At 41.2% G+C, this 22,447-nt stretch overlaps 1 protein-coding gene across 1 annotated transcript in view; it reads left to right on the forward strand.

Annotated features, from left to right (window-relative positions):
• adgrv1 (adhesion G protein-coupled receptor V1) overlaps nt 1–21,511 on the forward strand; it is a 99,257-nt gene extending 77,746 nt beyond the window's left edge. The window contains exons 91-94 of the mRNA XM_061071119.1: nt 7,602–7,723; nt 14,714–14,899; nt 17,391–17,568; nt 21,252–21,511. Of these exons, the coding sequence (XP_060927102.1) occupies nt 7,602–7,723; nt 14,714–14,899; nt 17,391–17,568; nt 21,252–21,370 (605 nt within the window). The 3' untranslated portion in view covers nt 21,371–21,511. The remainder of the gene's footprint in view (nt 1–7,601; nt 7,724–14,713; nt 14,900–17,390; nt 17,569–21,251) is intronic.
• Nucleotides 21,512–22,447: the final 936 nt, after the last annotated feature.

Consider the following 22,447-nt stretch of genomic DNA (forward strand, 5'->3'; position numbering starts at 1 on the left):
TGCACCGTACATGATACCGAAACTCAGCAGAAACCAAAACATTATCAATGCCTGACCTTTTATTCAGCCACTACAGTTGTTTATCTAAAATAAAGGATTGGCAGAACACATGCAGTTTAAAGCACCATTTAAGAAGTTTAGTCCCTCGGTATCATGGCTGTAATCAGCGGCCAATCGGTAAGCGTCAGCAGGTTTAAGCTTGTTTTGCCAAGTCAAGGCCCTTCAATTACAAAGCAAAGGCTGAACTGGTGCCAGACCCGGTGAGCTGTTTGCCCTACACACTGAGTGCAGCCTCTGAAGTCGTGCAAAAGAAATCAAAACAGCATTCTGCAGAGCTGCAGGTAGATGTGCATTATTAAAAGGAGAGCGATACTTTCTCAGTCACAAACCAGGCTGAGGCTGAAGGTCAGATGATAGGGTTTTCACCTGACAGGTATATTTTACTGTGGAGGGACAATGTGTTCAGTTTATCTTATACTTCCAGACAGTTCTGTATGTGGAACTCATATCTCTAGAACCCTTCATCACGTGTATTGTTCAGGGTTCAAAGTGCTAACTGGTGCGATTTGAACACAGGATACATTCAGTTATAATATAACTTAGAGTAACCGTTGACAACTGATTCTCCAGCTCATGGTTCTGCGTTGTAGAGCTTCACCGAACTTTGAATAAACAACTCTTTGTGCAGCAGCGGCGGTGCAGCTTCATGGTTCTGTGGACTGAGCCCTGCAGTCAGGTTTTACTTGTCTCTTTACTGCAGGTCAATTTAACAGTTTCACAAAGAAACCTGCAACCAGCATCACCACAGGCCAAGCAGACTAACCATTCCAAACAGGCAGGCTCAGAACGGGCAGTACATAATAAAGAGTAGACAGAATGTGAAAGTAGATAGGACAGGGTTCTGGTGAGTTGAGGGCAAAGAAGTCAAGGAATATATTATTCTGCTTTATGTTAAATGAGAATGAGAATGGATGAATTTTCGTCAGCTTCTAAAATTCCTTCTTTACACCGAAAGAGAGAGTGAGTGAAGAAATGTGTGGGAAAGGCAGCTCAGGACACACTCATCAAAGCAGCAGTGTCACATCAGGGGGCTTCCCTTGAGGTGTGAATATATGTGGAGTGTATATATGTGTGTGTAGTTCTGTATAAAGCAGCTGCACTGAGAAAATAAACGAATCCAAACCCTTGGACAGCACCATTCATTATCAGAGCTCCTGCTGTGATGAATCAGTGTGGCCTGTGCCTACAGGCTTTAGAAGCACATATACACATGCACATGCATGAGCATTGTATATAAGCATGAACACAACATGCACACAAAGACGAAAGACTGCATATAACTGCAGTTTTCTTTCCTTTTCTTTGTTATTGTTTCGACACAGTGCACAATACAGTGCAGTGTATCAGATTTGGCTTTATACCAACATGTCCAGAGTCCAAAGGTGAATAAAACAAAGTGAGGGGAAGGTCTGTTATATTTGATTGTTCTAGACACAGGTCATGTAGCTGCTCCCTCTTTGTACCTCGCTACAGTTTGTCAGAGTTGGTTTGAAAGCAGCAGGTGCTGCTACAAAATACCCCGACCAGTTTCAGGGCTCAACAGCCTGGCTCCGGAAGTAAAGACCCCATTCGTTTAGTGAATGGAGATTTTCAATATTAACCATAATATTTGAACCATCTAATGTTAACCTACCATAAGCTAAACAATTGTGAAACAATGTTATATGCTCCTGTTGAGACCCCAAGCCTGTATGATATGTACATTGTGATAGTAAATTGTGTTTTGAAAAAAAAGTGTTTGATTGTCGATGTCAAGGGAAAGTTCAACACTGTACCCACAATCCTTGGGTTTAATAGTGACGTCTCTGGAAATGTTTCACCACAACCGCAAAACTGTTAAAACAAGTTTTCCACAGAATAACCAAAGGATCTTTTGCACTGATTTATAGGATGAGTTGTTCCTTCACTTTCAAGATATTTTTTCTGTATTCCAGTTTTTCTCCAAATCAAATGTGTAATGGTCACTGTGATGCTCTATATGCAAAACAAATGACTATAGCTAAAAAGCCTTTGATTGACATTGATATGCTCATCAGATATGTTTTTGCAGGTTCTTTCCACAGTGTTGCCCTTTACCTTTAAATAGTCTACGTTACATATCATGTATCTAAGAGTGTGAGCTTCACCTTGCGGTCACATCCATCAGAGATTTGTGTGATAGCTGATGCTATTCGTACCATTTAGTTCGCCGACATTTTCAAGTTTCTCAGACTGCAGCAAACAACCTGATAAAATAAGATGAGGGCTAATCTCTGTATTTGTGTGTGTGATTTTGAGGAGTGAGACACAGCTGGACCTCTGACGTCGGTGTAATCTAGAAAGCGTGCCTGTGTGTGCCTGCACGTTCGCTCCCGCCAGCAGACATGTACCTGTACCTCAGCGAAGACCCGAGCTGACTGATAATCACAGAAAACTAGAACTTACAACTGTGCCTATTCATAACACAGCCCCAGCCAAAGTTAAAGCCCTTATCGTGTTTCCCGTTGAGCCCGCAAGGTGTGTTTGAGAGACATGGTGTTCTTTTGATACGGAGCAGAATTTCAATTTTCAACAGAGCGGAGTCGAATGAATAACCATTATTGTTCTGTGTCAGTGGCCCCAAGTGTTCCCTGCGTGCACTTTGATCGCTGAATGGTCAGGAATGTGGAAATAAACAAATAGATGTGATGAGGTTTGATTGCAGAACTCCATATTTTGGACTTTGTGCTTTTCCAGGCTGTGTAGTTGCTTTGTTTGGATGCCAGACATGTGTTTATATTTTGCTCTCACATCCTTGAAATGCAAACACTTTTTTAGATGGTGTTCATGTTGGATTCATTTTGCATACCTGGTTTTACCAGGAATATTTGTTATGGCTTCATTTAGCACATTTCCAAGAATTCAAGTTTTTATATGTGGTGTAATAAGTTTCCTTTGCAAATGATGGCTGGATATAACTAAACATCTAAAACCAAACATGAAGATCATTACTTCAGATGAATGTAAACATTAAACTAGAATAACACTCACATTTAAATTCAAGAGATCTGGATTTTTATTTGGATCAACATCAAATTGTACATTCTCATAAATACCAGTCCTTTAAACAATCCAGGTTTTTTTTTTATAGGACCCAAATATTATGTTCTTAATGGAGCAAATCTCACCTTGTTAAGAAGAACGTGAAAGAAAAAGATTCCTGGATCCAACCCCTAATCGGGAGCTGCTCCAAAATTTAATTTGTTCTTTACTGACCCTGACATAATTCAACCAAGATTCATGGTAATCTGTTGGCTATAGTTTTCGTGTAATCCTGCTATCAGACAAACAAACAGGATAATCCTTAGGCTCCTTGCTGGAATTAAAAAGAAAAGTCTGAATCTGCTTTTTTTGGGCTTATCTTTCTTTATGAATTTCTAATTTTGCATAAGAATCCTTTATTTCTTTAGGGTTTTTCATAAAATTACCCTAATACCCTTAATAATGCCATCAGTAGAATATTATTTTCCTTTAAACTGTAAGGAAAACATAGCTTGCAATGTGTCGACATGTTCACACTTCGTTCACACTAACACAAGTTGTATATGTGGGGTGTACTTTCACAGCACACTCTTATTGCAGCGTGTTGTTATGACAGCTGCTGACCCCTCTTTGGCAGTAATGTCAGCACCGTCTTGAGTTTCTCCCAGTTTTTGTTGAACCCGCACTCCCTTCTCAGTTTGTCTTCTCACACCGGGAACCCGCTTAGATCAAAAGTAAACTGGAGCCTGTCTGACTGTGGAGAAAAGCAGCTCCCTCCTCTGCTCCAAACATCACGAGACGACGTTTGAGACAGAAATTACACCGCTGGGGGTTAAAGCTCGGCCAAACATAAAGATACCTTCTTGACATCATTTAGCATCTGTTCAGCGGAGAGCCAAGTCACTCTCACATACTTTTGTCTCACATAAACTTCATTATGTACCGGCTGAAAGCGTTAGCCTGCTCTGCTTCTCTCTGCCTCTTCTTAGAGATATCTCATTTGGCCATGGGAACTTTACTCTTACTGTGGGAGCTCTGGCCCGTCCACAGACTGGAATGTGCTTACAGGGTTGGAAAAATCCTACCAGGGAGGGAGGAGAAAGAGACAGATGTGCAAGCTAGAAGAGAGAGAGAGTTGGAAAACATCCGTGCAGATATAAGTGTAAGCAGGAGCAGGAGAAAGTTGGTTAAATAGCAACAACAGATCTTTCAGCTGTAAGCAAACACTCACCGAGACAGAATGTCCAGACTCCACTGTGGGCTTAATGCACAGCAAGGAGTAAAACTGAAACAATAGAACAACTATAATGGCCCTCAGTGAGCACTAACCTCCACCAAGGCCTATCAATCCTTCACATGTGTCTACTTCTTATCATAGAAGAAATAAAAAAGCAAGATCTGAAAACCTAAGTCTTTTACTTGTCATGAAACTTCCTGAACATTGGACATGAAAATCAATGTAACAAGCACATTTTATCATATAAGTTCATGTATCTGCTCAACAGAAAGTAACTTTACACTGTATTATATGGCTGAAAAATTACAAGCCCCATGTAAAAAATCTACTAGATTGCTGCTAGATTTACATTGGTCAAAGATGTCAATTATTTTTTAAGAAAGTGAAAAAAGGTAATTCTGCTAAAGTAACTAACTGCCCCCTAATCCGAATTCGAACCGAAATGTTACCAGTTTTCCCCTGAATCACATCACATCCATCCATCATGTTCCAGTGCAATCGTTTTTTTTGCGTTATTATGCTTAAAATCAAACAAACAAACATACAAAGTTGAAAACAGCAATGAAAACAATGGATGAAGGTTCAAAGGGAGCAAGTCTCGAAATGAAAGAAAGAGTGATGGAAATAGAGGAAAACTGCAGTGAGATGAGGAGGAAAGGTCTGAGCAGAGTGGAACTGAGTGTGTTGGTGGAAGTGGCACCTAAGTGAGGACTTTCTGTGCAAACCTGGGCCTCGTGCCTTGTGTTTCCATCCTACTCGTGAAGTGAACTGTACGGACTGTCCTACATAACGCCGACCAGCAGACTCAGGTCGGACTGACTCTGTGGGGTCATTTTTAATTTGTGCACTGGATTCAAAGGTCAGCTTAACACCAGCTCATCTGTTCTGAAGAAATCACTTTGTTATGAGACAGAAAGAAAGCAAATTCATTCATAAGGAAATACATTTAGGACAATCAAATATTAAATAAATTAATCATTTAGAAGACTGAAGATCCAGAGGTATAATCTATTCTGTAGAAATGTTCATCCAAGTCCTTTGGATCTTTTAAGTTATCAAAAAAAATTTTAAGAAAGGTCTCCATACCTCATAGAATCTGGACATAATACATTTTTCTAATTTTGACCAACTTTTAGTGAAACAGTACTTTTTAAACCATCTGACCATTAAACAGGGCAGTAACACATATCAATACATTTCATTAATTTTTAAGTTTGGTTCTATCACTATTAATATTCTGCCATTTAATATCTCATTTATTAAGTGGTGGTTTTTTTTATCCCTCGTCTTATAAGTACCACAGCAGATATTTTTTAAATACAGGAGTTGTTACTAATATGTTTTCCTTCATTATTCCCTCCTGAGGTTAACAGTTAAGGAGCTGTTTTATTTATCAGGCCTGTCTCCCTGTTGTGATGACTCCGCCTGCTCCTGATTGGCAGTTCTCATTTAGTTTTTTCTCAGTTTGTTTTAGGGCCGTGTTTGCTAAAGGGCTGATTTCTAAGTACTGCTTCAAACTACAGAGAGGAGCCATAATAATTATTATTATTAATGATAATAATTGACATCACCCTTTAATGGTATGAGTTAAGCTTCGGTATTTAGGAAACATGAGTCGCAGCCAGTTCCACCCTCTAAAGTACAGAGAGAGGTGAGGTTAGCCAAGACGTAGTTTGCTACAAGGTTTGTTGACATGGGAACGGCACGGCTCCTTTTTTATTTGTTAAAGCCTCAGAAATATCAGTGTTTGTGTTGTTTTTGTAAGGACCTTCAATCTGGCATGTATTATTCAATTTAATCTCATTCTCAAACACTTCAAAGATTTAAAATACCGAACCAATTCTGTCGAGGGGCACTTTGTTCAAAGGCCTGCTGTGGCTTTGGATCAATAACCAGGCAGCCATTGTTTTACTTTTGTAAGAACACAAGATGTTTCACCTCTGTTCTGGCAATCAACTCAGTTGTTTCTGAAACACTTTTTATCTAATTTGTTGAAATCCTCTTCACGTCCTGATAGCCATGGATAGATAAAGAGTCTGTGACCCTGGCAGGATTATAAATACAACATAATCATTTCCTTCTGATGGAATGAAAAGGCCATGTTAGCTGTATTTCACTTACTGACCTGCCTGCATGTCCGGAGTCCTCAGCCAGAGAGACACACTGCCGAAGCAGAGACAATTTAGCGAGTTAGGCTGTTTGTGATCAATTGTTGTTCTGGCGATGGGAAATCGGGGGTGTATCGATTGCATCTTTTCAAAGCGTAGCTTGCTTATGCTAGCTTTTCCCGGATTGCCAACCATAGCTTTAAACACTTGGAGGCTTTTATCAGACTAAACTGTAAACCATGGCTCTTTGTTTAAATGTTTAAAGGCATGTTGTGAGCAGCCATGTTTTTCCTTTCATCAGAACTCAGGATGTTGCAGCTCTCATTTTTCATGTTTGTTTTTGCACAGCGGCAGAATCTAAAAAGCATACAGTATGTATACATGAGGCTAAAAATGCGAACACACCAGTTGTCTCCACCATTTTCACAAACAAAATGACACACTGAGTCTTAGATTAGTATCAGCACTTCATATGCACTTAACTGCGTTAGTGGCACCACAAACACTGTTATATAGACAAGGCTCTTAGTGGCTGGGATGAAGTGGAAGTACCGAGCTGAGGAAACGCTGCATTCTAGCTTATTGGCACACGTAAGATCTTTACAGCCAACGTTATTCGTGTGCTCTCCAGCAGTGCACCGCAGTCACTTGCTGGGACATTAATCTGGGTCCACATGAACCCACATGAACATGAGGATTGCTGTAGCATTCAAGACCAACATATTTATATGGTGAATTTGGGCTCTAAGAACTGGCTCATTAATCAGCTCCTGAAGCTCGCTCATTGCTCTAACTGCCCCTCCCTCTCTTCTTACTGCCCCACATGTTGCAGGTTGTTAGCTCCAGAAACATGAGCAGCCAATAAGGTTTACTCTCTATAAATCTCCAGGAGGATCTAAATCCAAAAGATGATGCATCAATGTCGAGAATCAAGCCTGATGTATTCTGCACTCTTTTAATCATTGCTCAGTAAAGCAGTTGAGTTTGTCTATATCATATCATAAATTGTAAAGTACAGCGGGTATGATAAGTGTTTACTCCTCTATGGAACTTAGAATAAAAGTGATGTAGAGGAGTGAACACACACACGCAGGGGAAGAGTATATGAGTTGTTGTAAAATAAATCAGACTTATTCCTAAAGTATAATAAATTGCTGATATTGATTTTAATATTTCTATGTTCTCTTGTGCTGCAGAGGTGCCGCTTGTCCTCTACCTGTTCCTGCTCATCTCTCTGGTGTGGCTGTGGGCGGGGCTGCATATGGGCTACAGGTCCCTGTGGATGCTCATCCTCTTCGTCATCTTTAACTGCCTCCTGGTGAGCTCATGGACCTGTGTATTTGTTTGCATGCATGTACACATACTAAGAGTAGGTATATATCCATATATACAATTATTTAATCAAACACAGCCATCAAAAGTATCTTGTATTGGGAAGTGCATTATATTCTCAACTGGTTATACACTGTACCAGTGAAATGTATATGATTTGCTGTTCAGTATCTTCCTCATCATTTTCACGGCTTATGGTAAATGTTAAACATCGAGCTTTTCTAGTCTTGACGACTGGAATTTAGGGTTCAGTGTCTTGCCCAAGGACACGTTGGCATGGGGAATGGAGGAGCGGGAATCAAAGCACTGACTCTGGTTGGTGAATGACCCGTTCATTGATAAATCAGGATGTGTACTTTTGGATTAGTGTTGATTTATTCTTCAGTGTGATAGGTGGACAACATGTTTTTATAGTATACCGGCTGTGATATAAGAGGAATAACAACAACAGTAAAATTCTTTATTGATGCTGAAGACTGTTTGTGTGTGTTTCTGTGTATGTATGTGTGTGTGTGTGTGTGTGTGTGTGTGTGTGTGTGTGTGTGTGTGTGTGTGTGTGCGTGTGCTTGTAAGTGTGTGTGTGTGCGTGTGCGCGCTGACTTAGTGAGTGAGGCAGTTTTGAAGTCTACTTCATCGCACTTTGAAGCTCTGCTTTGAAGTGTTGCTGGGGCAGAACAAGAGGAGACAGTGGGGCGAGACAGGCAAGGTTATCACCGTGACACATCTCTCTCTCTTTCTCTCTTTTTTTCTGTCTCTTTCTCCACTTATCTATTAGTGACTTTGTCTGTTTATTGTCTCTCTGTCAAGTTGCTGCTCCCTGTCTTTATTCTGACTCAAGTATCAGTGAAGATAATGAGCAGACGTTAATGAACTACAGGACAGGTTTATCATCAAATGTCTCCTCACAGATGGAATTATCCGGTCATTTCCACAAGTATCACGGGTACTTCAAAGAGTCACATGAAAAACGTCAATGTTACTCAGCTAATACGTCTGGATTCAGTATCTGATAGTGAATTATTTATGACCAAATGTGTAATACAACTTACACAGCCTTCCCAAACAAATGAAATCCCTTGAGATATACAAATTACATAGTGTGCATTGTAATGGAAAACTGGATTACATGTAGTTTAATCTTATATAGACTAGCACATCTGCATTGGCCCTATCGTTGATAACGTTTTTTGTGAAGGTTATTTATGTTGCTGAAAAGTCATTGTAGTTTGGTCTGGGAGAAGTTCCCAGTGTCAGTAGTTCCTCATCAGTAGCGGAAGTACTGGACTTCAAAGGTGTATGATCATATTCCTCACGTTTTAAAACATGGACTGTGGTTTTGTAGGAAATCATTTTTGTCTCGTGCGACTCCAGTAATGTCCTCGTTGCGTAGATATCCAGGGAGATCTACAACCCCCCCGCTGTCTTCAGTGAAATCGATTATTTTCTTTCTCGTGTTCTTCATAAATGCAGTCTCCTTTGTCATTCTCTGAGAGACAGCATCTCTCTGTGAATTGTGCCAGAGAAAGTCTGTGGTAACCCGTGGTGATATGTGGCATTCACATGCCAAAGACGACAGCGCTGCACCAAAGTAAACGTCTCATGAGTGTCTAATGAGGAGAAGTGATGTCAGCGCCAGCAGCTGATGTCGTATTTAGAACTTGTTCATGAGCTGCTGCAGAGTTTCTGTCAATATTTGACATCATGTGGTATGTTTCATTGGCTGACCAATAGAGTGATGATGCTCTTTCGGGTCCCTTGTCATAGGTTACATGGATGGTAGGGCTGCAGGATTAATCCTATGGAGACCGTGATTCTCATTGCCAGTTGACAACCCTGCTGCATTTTAATAGTGGCCGAGTTTCCCATTAACTATCTAGACCAGAGGTGGGCAAACTTTTTGACTCGCGGGCCACAATGGGTTCCAAAATTTGACAGAGGGGCCGGGCCAGGAACAGATGGATGGAGTGTTTTTGTGAACTAATATAAATGACATTTAAAAATCATTACATGAAAGGATTTTGCCTTTACCAAGTAGCATAGCACTTATTTGCAAGGCCATTTAACAAAAACCCGCCTTCAGAAAAAGGCTAGCTAGCCTTTGCTATTTCGAATGCCCCCCAAAAAACATGCCTTGGTAGAAAACTCTTTAATCGCAGTTTGTCTGTGAAAAAAAATGTTGCTGAGTCTGTAAATAAGTCGCCAACCTCTGAGCTGCAGCAACCCGTTCTTGCGTTGACTGACTTCGTAGCAAAGTGACGGCTGATGTTGTACTCTCTGTAAACTGCGACAGTTTCTCGGCATATCAGGCATACAGCCTTCGATTGGACTTCAGTGAAAAAGTATTTTGTTGTCGACTCCGCCTTAAACACTCGGCACTCATTGTCCACTTATTGTTTCCTTGATCCTCTCATTTTACAGAAGGGCTCACAGGCCAAAGGGAAAAAGTGAAGGGAGATCATGTGCCCTTTCGAGCCCTATACACCACACTCCCTGGCAAATTTAATTTAGCTGACGCTTTTATCCAAAGCAACTTACAATAAGTGCATTCAACCCCGAGGGTTCAAACAACAACAACAACAAGAATCAAGAAAGTACGATTTCTTCAAAAATAAAGCAAAACTACAAAGTTCTATAAGTACGTGCCATTTAAGTGCTACTAAATTGTTAGTTTCCAAAAAAAATTTAAAAAAATATATTTTTTTAAATTTAATTTTTTTTTTTTTTTTTTTATTTGGACAAGTATGGCAGGGCGGAATTAAAAGCCCAACGGGCCGTATACGGCCCGCGGGCCGTACTTTGCCCATGTCTGATCTAGACTGTGGTGGCCCATATACATTTCAAATTGTCCTGCCACAGTTTCATTATTAACCAAACAAACATGTTTACACTTCTCATAATAACATGGTGCAGCAGGTTTGTTGTTGATAGGGTTTTAATTAGATTGATATTTCCTCAGTTTCCATGCAGGTTGTAACATGCTACTTGCCCAATGTCAGCTGAGATTTGCTCCGGCCCCAAACCCTACCCTGCTATCCTCAATGGATGAGTAATACAGATAATGGATATGACCAATAACATATCACATTTCCGCATTTAATCCTCCAATGTCCACTCATGTCTCCTCATGCTGGCTTTATGGCAATCAGCTCCTTTCTACTGAGTGAGGGCAAATACAACATAAAGTTCCTGTCAGACATTGAACCCACCTCACCCTCGGCTTCAGGTGGGAAACATTCTGGTGAAGAGGTGACCCTTGCAGCTAATGTTTCTAACTAAGCTTTCTCAGGGAGAAAAAGAAAGTCTTTTAGAAAAGAACTTTGACAATTGATTTTCAATTCCTGCTGCTACGATGCAACCTCAAACCTCAGACTAAAGCGCCAGCCCCTGGGGTTTGGTCTGGGTCTGCAGTCAGAATAAGGAAGGATTCATCAGAGTGGAACAGACAGGTGAAGAGCCCCAAAGCCAAAGCAAAGACAAGGACATTGATTAGCAGTAAACAAACGCGTCTGACCCACTTTTCAAAAAGCGAAGAAATTGGACTCTGCGTAGATGGAGATGCTGCTGCCATGTGCCAAGCATGGTTGCAATTAGATTTGTGTGTGTGCGTGTGTTTGTGTTGTGTGTTGTGTGTTGTGTGTGTGTGTGTGTGTGCAAGTTTTATAGAGCAAACTTAATTCATTTAGCTGTGAAGGAGAATAGAGTTTCTCTAGGGGAGCTGACATTATGTGTTATTTGTGGGTCTTCCATTAGGGGCAGAATGAGGATTTAATGAAAGCAAATGGGATCCTGATGAATGAGACAATGAAAGAGAACACGTGTTTCTTTATCGAACACTGTCATCGCCACCGTAACAAACGTTTTTCAATCAAATATTGCACAGAATAAGATAAAAACTGTTTCTGGCGAGGCCGTTCCACTCGCTGTAAATACAGTAGCAGCAAACCATATGTCAACAGCTGTGTCTCGTCCTTTAGTCGGGTCTCTAATTTCATCATCTTCCATTTTGTTCCATTGCCTTGAGGTGGGAAGTCGTTTTACTGCAGGTCCCTGCTGCAAACTATCCTTAAGCTGTTGTTATTGTTTCCTTCATGTTGTGAAGTTTCCATTAGGAGGATTTTCCGTGTTTACCTCTGGGGTGTTGTTGATGTGGTTGTGTGGCACACCTCCCTACAGCTGATTACTGTGCGCCATTAAACACATGCAGATGCTACAGCTGTGCTCGACTTTGTTTGTGTCGCAGAACAGGAGACTGCTCTTCAGCTCCTCAGCGCTCTATGTGTAGAAACAAACCTCTGGTTTCGACAGAACCAGGCTGTCAAACTGAGGGAAATTAGACCGTTCAATCCTCTCTGTCCCTACTTCTTCCAATTATTTTTCTTCCATTGTATAAAATGTTAGAGAGGATCTATGTTTTTGCCACATCAGGTAAATTAAAATATGTTAATCAAATCACCGCTACCACAACCAACCCTCATTATCTCCTCCTGCAGTGGCCGCTCTGTTATGTAAAGGCCAATCTTTATCACTGCGTTCAAAGGAGACCATAGATACAGCATGGCTGTGTACCCTACATGTGAGCCTGACATCTCCCTAGAAATAAAACTACACGTTACAGCGATGGTGTCTGTCACACCTTGGATTGGTCAGCTTGGCAGCATGTCTCTTCCCTGTACCTCAATGGCTGGACAAGCACAAATAACTCCTTTCACAACACTCCACATCATCTCCTCCGACATCTTTTCTGTAGCGCAGTAAATTCTGTCAAGTAAACTCTTGTCTGATGTTTATGAGCTCCACCTCCAACTTGTTCCGCTCAGCTCCATTGTTTGAAACACACAGTGGTATAGAAACCTCACAGCTGACTGCTGGTAATAACATAGCAGCACAGACACACAACACACATCAAGTATAAACACTCACAACGACATTAGCCACTTGCGTAGGCCAAAGCAACCCAGGCTTAAACCTTTATTTGTTGTATCATCACAGCCCTTGACCAGCCCCATGTAATTCAAATTCCAGCCACGATTTCTCATTCAACCTTTGCATTGAGCTATAAATAGACAGGCTATCTGTGTGGTATTAAGAAGACTTGAGCCACAACAGACACACACACACACACACACACACACACACTCACACATACTCGGCTGTATGCAGCCTGCAAAGAATCAGGATTCAGTGGAAACTGGGCACAGAAAATCATATGTTCACAGCACTTTCCGCAGTTAGGACTGAAGGGAGTATTGCATCAATTATTCAAATTAAAACAAGAACTAAACTTTCTCCAACAGCAACATTCTCACCCTCACACGAGTCCCTTAAGTCGCCATTTCTTTTGAATCACCTCTTCATAATTATGTATCTTTGTCCCATTCATTCCTCACAAACAAACACACTTCTGTAGCTATTCAATTCAATTGTCTTTTCTATAAAGCCTATTCCTCATTCTTGCCTCCAAATGTTCTTGCTCATGTTCTCTCCTCCATCCCTCTTTGCTTTCTTTTGATCCCAAGCTTTGTCCCCCACCAGCCCTCCACATTCCCTGCTCTTCCTGCTCTCCTTAGGCCTGTGCTTTCCATCTCTAAAGACGTGGCCTCTCCAGCGAACAGGGAACACTTATATAACAGGCCTACGGTTGTAAAGCCTGTTCCTCAGGCTGCGCAGCCTGCTAATGTTATGTGCTAATCACCCACAACACCGCCGTGATGAATAGCAAAATACACACCCAGACGTGAGCACACACCTGTCGGCTTTTGTTCCATGTTCAAAGCGATCACGCAGCAAAGAAATTTGTTTTGTTGTCATATTCGTACACAAAAGGTGCAAACTAACAAGTCACAACAGAGTAAATACTCTCTAATATGTTCTCAAAGGAACACGAATGAAAACTGTAAACTCTGCCTTTGTGTGGATGTGCAGCAGCAGACAGTTTGTGTAACTCATTCTCTCAGGCTATAAAACACAGCTAATGACCTGTGAGCTTGTTCCTCGTTCGGTTTTATGTTATTTGCAGACTTTTTTTTTCTCTTACTTACATGCTGGAAATTCCAGTTTGGCAATGAAGCCATGAACACACAGTTTCCAGTCGTACCCGCTGTTGTTGTTCCTAATGTTGTTTGTGACCATCACCACTGATGGAACCCTTTTATTCCATTTGATTGTCCCTCGTGTACCTGGTGGATGACTTTTCCTCGTACAGGAGTCGGCTGGACATGTGTTATTGTTCTTTGTTAATCGTCTGTCTGATCTGCTGTGTGCTGGGCTCCGTTGAACATGAAACAAACGCCTGTGGTGTTAAAGTTTAAATATGCAACTAAACTTCATGTCCGCAGGGAGCTCTGAGGGTTGCGTCAGTTTAGGAGGTGCTCTGTTTTTTCACTTCAAATTGAACCACAGGCCATAAATGTGTCTGAGTCTCCGTCTTTGCGTGCACCTATATGCACCCACATTCATTCTCCACTCCGTGCATTCCATCTCTGTCTGTGGCTGCCGTCATCACCGACGGATGAGTGTTGTGAAATACAGGAAGGCCCTGTGGTATTTGACACTCTGGTGTTTTGGGGTAATTCACAGCCCGATGCTGTTGACCAGGGGGATTTGGTAATGACGAGGAAGTGGAGCAGGCAGAAATACCACGGTGCCAATGATGTCATGGCCCGATGATGAAGTAACTCTCCATTAATCAGGCTGGAAGAAAAGCTGCTGCTGCTAATGATGTGAAATTTAGGTTTAACTAGTGCAATAGCAATGCATTGCTTAAAAATGCAACCAGTTATTTAAGAGTATCAATATGTACAATTTAGTTAAAGCATTTAGTTCTTGGTTCTAAGCCACCATGAAACCTGCCAGCAAATTGACAGACTGTGTGTTTATTCAGGCTTAGACTGATCTTATACGATATTCAGGATTAGAACCGTGGAGATTGTATAACATATTTGTTCATGCTGATTTTTTTTCCTCTCTCTGTCTACAGGGGCTGTATGTGTTTGCCGTGTACTTCGTCATGCACAACCAGCTGTGTTGGCCGACTAAAGCCAGTTACACTGTGGAGATGAACGGCCACGACTCGCCCGACTCTACGTACCAGGGAGGGGGACCCACCACTGTAGGGGGCGACATCAGCAAATCAACCCAGAATCTCATCAGCGCCATGGAGGAGGTATAAGACTTACAGATACTCACATGCAGAGAGCTATTCAGATCTGTCTCAGGTGGTCCAGTCACATGATCAGGTGTGAGCGCACCCAAGGTACTATTGAGGACAACCTTTGTTGGAGGTCTGGGACACGCACAGCCTCATCTTCCTAGCTGTGTGAACACATCTGTGGTCACACTGAAGGGCCGTCAACGCAGCTGATGTCCTCTGCCTCGCTACAGTTTCATAACAAACCGAAAAATTGTAGCTGTGTTTCCCATACATTGATTTATTTGTGGTCATCGGCACAATATCAAGATTGACCCCAGCAAATCAATAAGCAATTTCTTACCATTTCAAGTGACTAGAAAATGAAATATTTGCAAACAGAGCTGCATGCAGAGCTTGCTCAGCCCCTCCTGTCCCTGCTATGTCTTCTCTCTCTCTCTCTCTCTCTCTCTCTCCCTCACAACAGCACACACCCACACAACAACTGGCTCAAGAAGAGATCATTTGGTCTTTGCAAACAGAAATTATGTACGTGTTTATTTCTATATAGACTGTGGAAGTGAGATCCAGAAGTTGTCGATGGAGACAAATATGAGTGGCGGGTGTGAACCGACATAGTGAGAGTGTCCACTTGGTTATATATATATATATATATATATATATGCCAGGTCAGAACAGAGCCAGATACATTCATATAATCAAATATACATATACTGTTTATGTTAAATTATATGGATTTACAGTATTTCTACTCATACTTTTTGGCTCTCATGCATAAAGTCACTTATAGTTTATTGACAGTACACTACATTTTTCACTGTCAACCATATCCACTCTGATAACTATATAGGACAATTATGGGGGATTTTATGGTCTGGGTCTTAAGAATATATGAGCTTCAGTTCCATCCGTTATGCACCTTAAACTGGCTCAGTTAAACTTATAAAACAACCATTGTTAGAGACATTTCAATCAGTTAGTAAAAGAAATGGGATTTGGGATTTTTGGGAAATGGGATTTTCCTTCAAAAACTAAATTTCTATCTTTGATTTTTTTACCCCTCCCCTTCTGTCACCTTAGTCGCTTTTTTTCTCCCATGCCCTCATTCCCATGGCTCTGTTTGCCCATTCCCGCTCCTTGGTCACACATTTCTCACATCAGCTGAGTGTGGCTCCACTGAGAACATCAGTGCTCACTCTCTCAGACACTCACACGGACTGATTCTCATTATGTAATGTGTGTTTTGTTGTGTGTGTGTGTGTCTAAACGTTCAGTCTTGATACCTCCCACTAACACCCTCATGAACTCCTATTATGACTTCTCTGCCATACAGGCCCATCGCATGCAAACACACATGAAGCACTTCTACAGTCTCTTCGACTAACTTAGTCCTTGGAGAATACCCTATAAGGACTGAGCTGCTGGGAGGAACAGAAAGAAGGAGAGAAAAGGGGGAAGGTTTAACTTCCTTACTCGAGGCCCCCCTCCCTTTTCTTCGGTTATCCCTCCACACATAGGAGTCCAGTAATCTTGTTTTATTCATGAGGGCACACTCCCCTCCCGCCTCTCTGAAATTAAATAAGAAAAATGAAAGCTAAGAGCGGCGATCTAAGTCGTAGATGAGTGATTATTTGTGGAGTGGATTGGTTGAAAGGAAATTGAAGTGAGATTAGAATAGGTTTAGTAACGTATAAATTCAGGGGTGATTGGTTTATTGAAAGGTTTGAGTCATCCACTCGCTGCCTTCTCCTCCACCTCCTCCTCCTGCTCCTCCTCCTCTCAAAGTCGACGTGACAGATCTGAGGTTCCGGTTGGTGCTTTGTTCACGTCACCGGGACACTCTGTACCGGTTATGTTCAAGCTAGCCTAATAAAAAAACGGAGACATGCACACACATTTATGCATGTGCATGGAAAAATCAGCCATTCATAATATATGAACACAGTGGAAAACAAGAGATAATGTATTCATGTGATTCATGTTGAAAGGAATCAGTGTATAATTGATGTTCTTTTATCATAAGGAAAATCCCCATAGTAACTATTATATGTAGAGTATATATATATATACATTATTGTGCTGGCAGCATCACTTTCATGATGTTCTCAAGGCTGAATTGGTAGGAAACCCAAAACCCACTGACCTCACTCTCACCCCATGAACCCTGTGGGTTGGACTTAACCCTTTGGGGTGCTTGGACAACCTGCACTCTGCGTGACCCGACCTCATCATGGACATGATCACACGGCTGACAGACCCAACCATTCTCTGAATTAAGCATTTATATGTGTGTGTGTGTGTGTGTGTGTTTGTGTGTGTGCACTTTATAAAATGAACTTGAAAAGTGCTGGATATATAAATGCACTGCTTTGAAGGTAAAACCTAAAATCTCACAAATAGACTGATTGTAACTATAGTATTTATCGTTAATGATGGTGTTTTGCCTGTGTGCATGTTGCTGTTTGTTGACTCATATGACTGTACTGTGTGTCTGTGTGTGTGTCAGGTGTCAGCAGACTGGGAGCGATCATCTCTGCGGCACAGCAGTCAGCACAGCAGCGTGTTTAAACCCAGCCCTATGATGGGGACCTACACCACAGAGGGAGGTTTCATCAACACCAACATGGTCACCACTGACGAGGAGTCACAGGACTTTGATGACCTCATATTTGCCTTAAAAACTGGTGAGGATCCCACCAACACAGACATGAGATTTCAGCTCATCAGTTTACTGACAGAAAAGTTGCATCAACATTATTTCACATCTTCACCTGATACATCCTCCTTATAACAACAAATAAATGCAAGTATTTTAGTTTAGAACATTAAAAAAAAAAATTAAGTTTATCAAGAGAATCACAGAAATAGCAGTGGACCTCAATGTGAGATACATATGCTGAATTTAGCATCCGCTAACCAGTTAGCGGATGCTAACTGGTAAACCCAACCCAAGCTTGAAATAATAATAATAGTATATAATAATATAAATAAAATATTGCATCGTCTGCGAAAGGTATCCACATGCAAACATTAGTTGCATTTGATAAGTATATACGTGATCACATAATAACATGAAATATTTTACATGGCAATTGTAAGTTATTTTAATGTTATAAAAAGATTATTGAATATTTTGTGTCAACATGAAAAGTTTTTTGTTATAATTATAAATTATTTCTTCAACTATTTCTCATATGTGTGTGTGTGTGTAAAGAAAGTTATTCTGTTGCTGACCTTAAATATCTCTGCTGCCATGGAAACCATTCTTCCTCTACCACCATCAATGTTTAATGAGCTGAGGGGCCGAACTGCTTGCTGATATATCACCAACTCTCACACACATACACACACACACACACACACACACACACACACACACACACACACACACACACACACACACACACACACACACACACACACACACACACACTCATACAAACACACAGATGCTCCTCTCCTCACTCTCTCAAATCGCTGGGTAAATGCTTCTCTGTGTCTGAATGAGAATCAGCTGGGCGCCAGCCAACAGGAGCCTGAGCACATCAGGACTCTCCTCTGCTGTCGACGTGAGACAGAAAGACGACTCCACTGGAGTCATATTCACACGTGACAAATCAAGCAGTCTGATGAAGTATAACTCTATAGGCAGGGCTGAGCTGTCTCACCTGAACTGTACTGTCTTCAATACTGAATAACTGCTGCCATGAATCATGTCATGAAGAGTTTAGGGTAAAATCTAAGTCTTTGTGCTGTTTGGCTCTTCCTATCATATTACATGCATTGTGAAATGTGAGGGTTATTTGCCAGTAAGTTAAATAAATATTTTCCCTTCATCAGGTTCGTATAAACCTTTAGACACTCAAAAGAAATTTAGTAAAGACAATGAGTAATACTAATCCCAAAATTATGTTTGTTCTTTAGTCAGTTTCATCAGGAAATATGAATTAATCATCAAAGTACTACTGCCATGGACCAAGCAGTCAAGGCAAAAAAATCTCTGATGTGATTGTAATCCTTTGGTTATTTATCGCTCATTGTTACTGTCCATTAATGCCAAATTGTTTGTCCTAATGAAAACCATTTAGTCTCTCATCATTATGAGAGCAGGAGCCTGTGGTCACTCTGGGAGAGATAAGAAACAGGTAGTTAAGATAAACAGACCACACTGATTAGACCCTGAATTTAATGAGACGGATTTAGGTCAGATTGAATTTCTTTGTCATTCTCCTGAGATTCTGGAATAATCATCGACAGCTATTGACAGCTCTAGGACTCTGATGGTTTTAAGCTCATTAAAGCTGCAGTCCTGAGGTCTGGTTGGACGCCCTGTCTTGGACGCTGCAGGCTTTACATTTTAAAACCTACATCAAACTTTACTTTGTTGTTTGAGTCGTGCACCCAAAAAGACATTGTATGTGAAAGACAAATGGCCCGAGGCCATTCTCCGGAGTTTCTCCTGCCAGCCCCCTAGTAGAGAATCCAGATAATGTCCATGTGAGAATAGAGCAGGAGATCCTCTGGAGGATTCACAGCGTGGGAGTGGGCTTGTTGATGACATTTTTATCATGCACTCATGAATCACCAATTGCAACAAAATCACGTTATCTCTGCAGAAGACTTCATATGTTACATCCTGCTTGCTGCGCCACCTCTCACCTGAACACTTCAGAGATGTCTGTGTTGTTGTGAAGGCGTCTGAGCAGAAAATCTTCAGCTGATTAATGTGGTGACCAGATCAAATTGATCAAGACAAGTGTGTTTAGACGTGTGTCCTGAGTCTGTGTGCCATTCAACGTTAGATACCCTTTGGAGCTGCAGCGAACAAACCAGGGTGGTTATTGCTCCTCTTTTCTGCAAACTCAGCAGATTGAAGCAATCATTCATATTATTCATTGTAGCAAAGGGGCAACCTTGCAAGATTTAATTAAGTCAAAGCAGTTGGCTCCTGGCAAGTCTCTGGCAGGGCCTCAGGAATATGTGACTCTCCACCGGACACCTGATCTTAAAATAGAACGCTAACTCGAAAGTTGAGTTATAAAAATAGGAAAAAATCAATCAGCAGATAAACTTGGGTTATGTACATAAACTCCTCTGTTGAAACTGCATTTTTGCTCCGCGGGTCACAAGGACATGTTTCTGTTTCACCCTTCCCCTGGTGACCTCTGACCTTCTCTTTGTCCATGTGTGTCACGCTGGATTTATAGCCACGTTTAATCTCGGCCAGTTAGTCAGCAGGAAAGATAATTTGAGAATCACAATTACATAAATGTCGGACAGGGTCAGTAACTCGTACTGTAATGAGGGTCTTCACACCTCATTTGGTCGTGAACCATTAACACACACACACACACACACACATTGTCTATGCTAGTACGTAACAGTTTTACTGTTTAACCACCAGTTCTCTGCTTGAAGGATCATAAGTCTGGACACACAAGTTATGTCACATATCGCCTCATTCTAAAGGTTACAGTTCAATGCATAAGGCAAAGAATTGAATGTAGGACACATAATACTGTTGATAAATACATGTCTCTGCTGACAGTGCATCATGCTGATGTGTGCTATATGATTCTGATAATGCCCAGCCCAAGAAATATTCTAAAATTATTCAAAAAATGTAATCAAATTAACAATTGTTGTCCTTTTGAGAAATGAGAAAGTCTAGATATGTCTAAATGTGCACACAGTCATTTTTGTAGCAGAGCTGTAGTTCATAGAACACTTATCCATTAGAATGTGTTTAAATGTTTTGCAAAGCGGGGAAATCCTTGCAGCAGATGCTCGATTGAATTAAAGACGGAGAGATATCTCTTGTGTCTTAGTCCATTGCCTTTGAACACACTTCCCAACTCATTTGTATAAATGCTGTCTATAGCAGGGTATCTTTTTATTACCATAGAAAAAACACACTATACGTCATAACTTTCCATTATGTCATTATTTTTCCCAAAAGGCCTGTTGTGTGCTTCATCCTTTGACAGATAAAGAGTCGCTGTGTGTGCCTCCCTGTTCTCATTTACAACTCGTCACCATGACGGATCAGATACAGGCCATTACGCTCTCTGATAACCCACAATTTACGACATTTAGAATTACATAATAACATGTTGACACTAATATGAAAAATGTGACAGATGATTAGCACTGGAACTCATTGGCACCAGAAATTTGTTGCACTGAACCAACAAGGCTGTTTGTTGCCCTGATGTTGAGTAATGGATATGTAATACATGGTATATATACTTGTGCGAATATATATATATATATATATATCAATATATATATTGATACATGAATGGAAATAAAGCTAATCATTTTTTTACGGATTGGGGGTTAATTCAACTTTTTGTGTCTCTTCCAGGGACCGGCCTTAATCTCAGCGATAGCGAGTCCATCCCCGGAAGCCACGACGGCAGAAGCATGAGCAACTCCCAGATCGTTGAGCTGAGACGAATCCCGATCGCAGACACACACCTCTAACCTTCTCACCTCACACACGTCCCATGTCCTCTATTCTTCTGATCAGAGGGAAAAATTACAACCCAGTATTTTTATATCACAAAATGCTTTTGCACTAAAAAAAACCTTTTTTAATGGAACATTTCCATATAGATGTTTGATACTGTACGCGATTTTTACTGTACATTTTTTTATGTGTATGTATATATATATAATCCTATACAGAAATGTTTCACTAAATTAATTTTTAAAAGTCCCTGAAGGTTTTCTGAATGTATATTTGGATTTATTTTTTGTTGTTGTTCTGTAGTGACCTAGAAAATGAAATAGCCAGCTGTGGCCTATTTAGTACAACTTCTGCTGCTGAGGATGGAAATTGTGTAACATAGTTAATAAATAATTTACTATATATTTTACATTTGAATATGCTGATTGCGTTTATTGTGGCTCATAACTTGCCAAAGACAGCTGTTTACTACAGGAGTGTGTGGGGGGGGGGGGTGCCTGTGATGGTTATGTAAGTAAGGCACTGTGGGGTCGGAGGTCACACTCTCATGGAGGATGGTTTGTTTTGTTGGTGAGTGGAGTTTCACAGCCTGGCTCTGTACGCTCATCAGAGGTCGGACGCCTCTGCTGGTTTCAGAACAAACCAGAGTCTGAACATCGGAGCTGAGGAGTGTTGAGTGTGTAAAAGTTGAATCCCCCTATGATCTGCTCCGTGAAGAACCCATGACCCCTTCCAGCCCAACAACAGCAGCGTTGAACCTCTTGGAATCCACTGTCTATTTGACCCTTGCACTGACTTTTAACCTCTTCTCTCCCCCACCTCAGACAGACTTCTGAACTTGGTTAGTGGCAGCGTGAGAGGCTGTTACTTTTCACTGCTTATGAGCGAGAATGTGAAGGCTGCAAGACAAGACGTCAGACACACGCTGGAGTTTAAGGATCATCCAGCGTTCGATTTGTCGCCAGCCCCTCGCTCGTTACAGCAAGTCTGCCATGCTCATGGTGGAGGGTTGAGGTCGAGATCCCAGTACATAATGAGAAAGCAGCATCAGCAGTAGCAGGAGATATGCTGCTTGGAGATATTCTTAAAAA

This window comes from Limanda limanda, chromosome 5 (assembly GCF_963576545.1).
Source record: "Limanda limanda chromosome 5, fLimLim1.1, whole genome shotgun sequence".
NCBI classification, from domain to species: Eukaryota; Metazoa; Chordata; class Actinopteri; order Pleuronectiformes; family Pleuronectidae; genus Limanda; species Limanda limanda.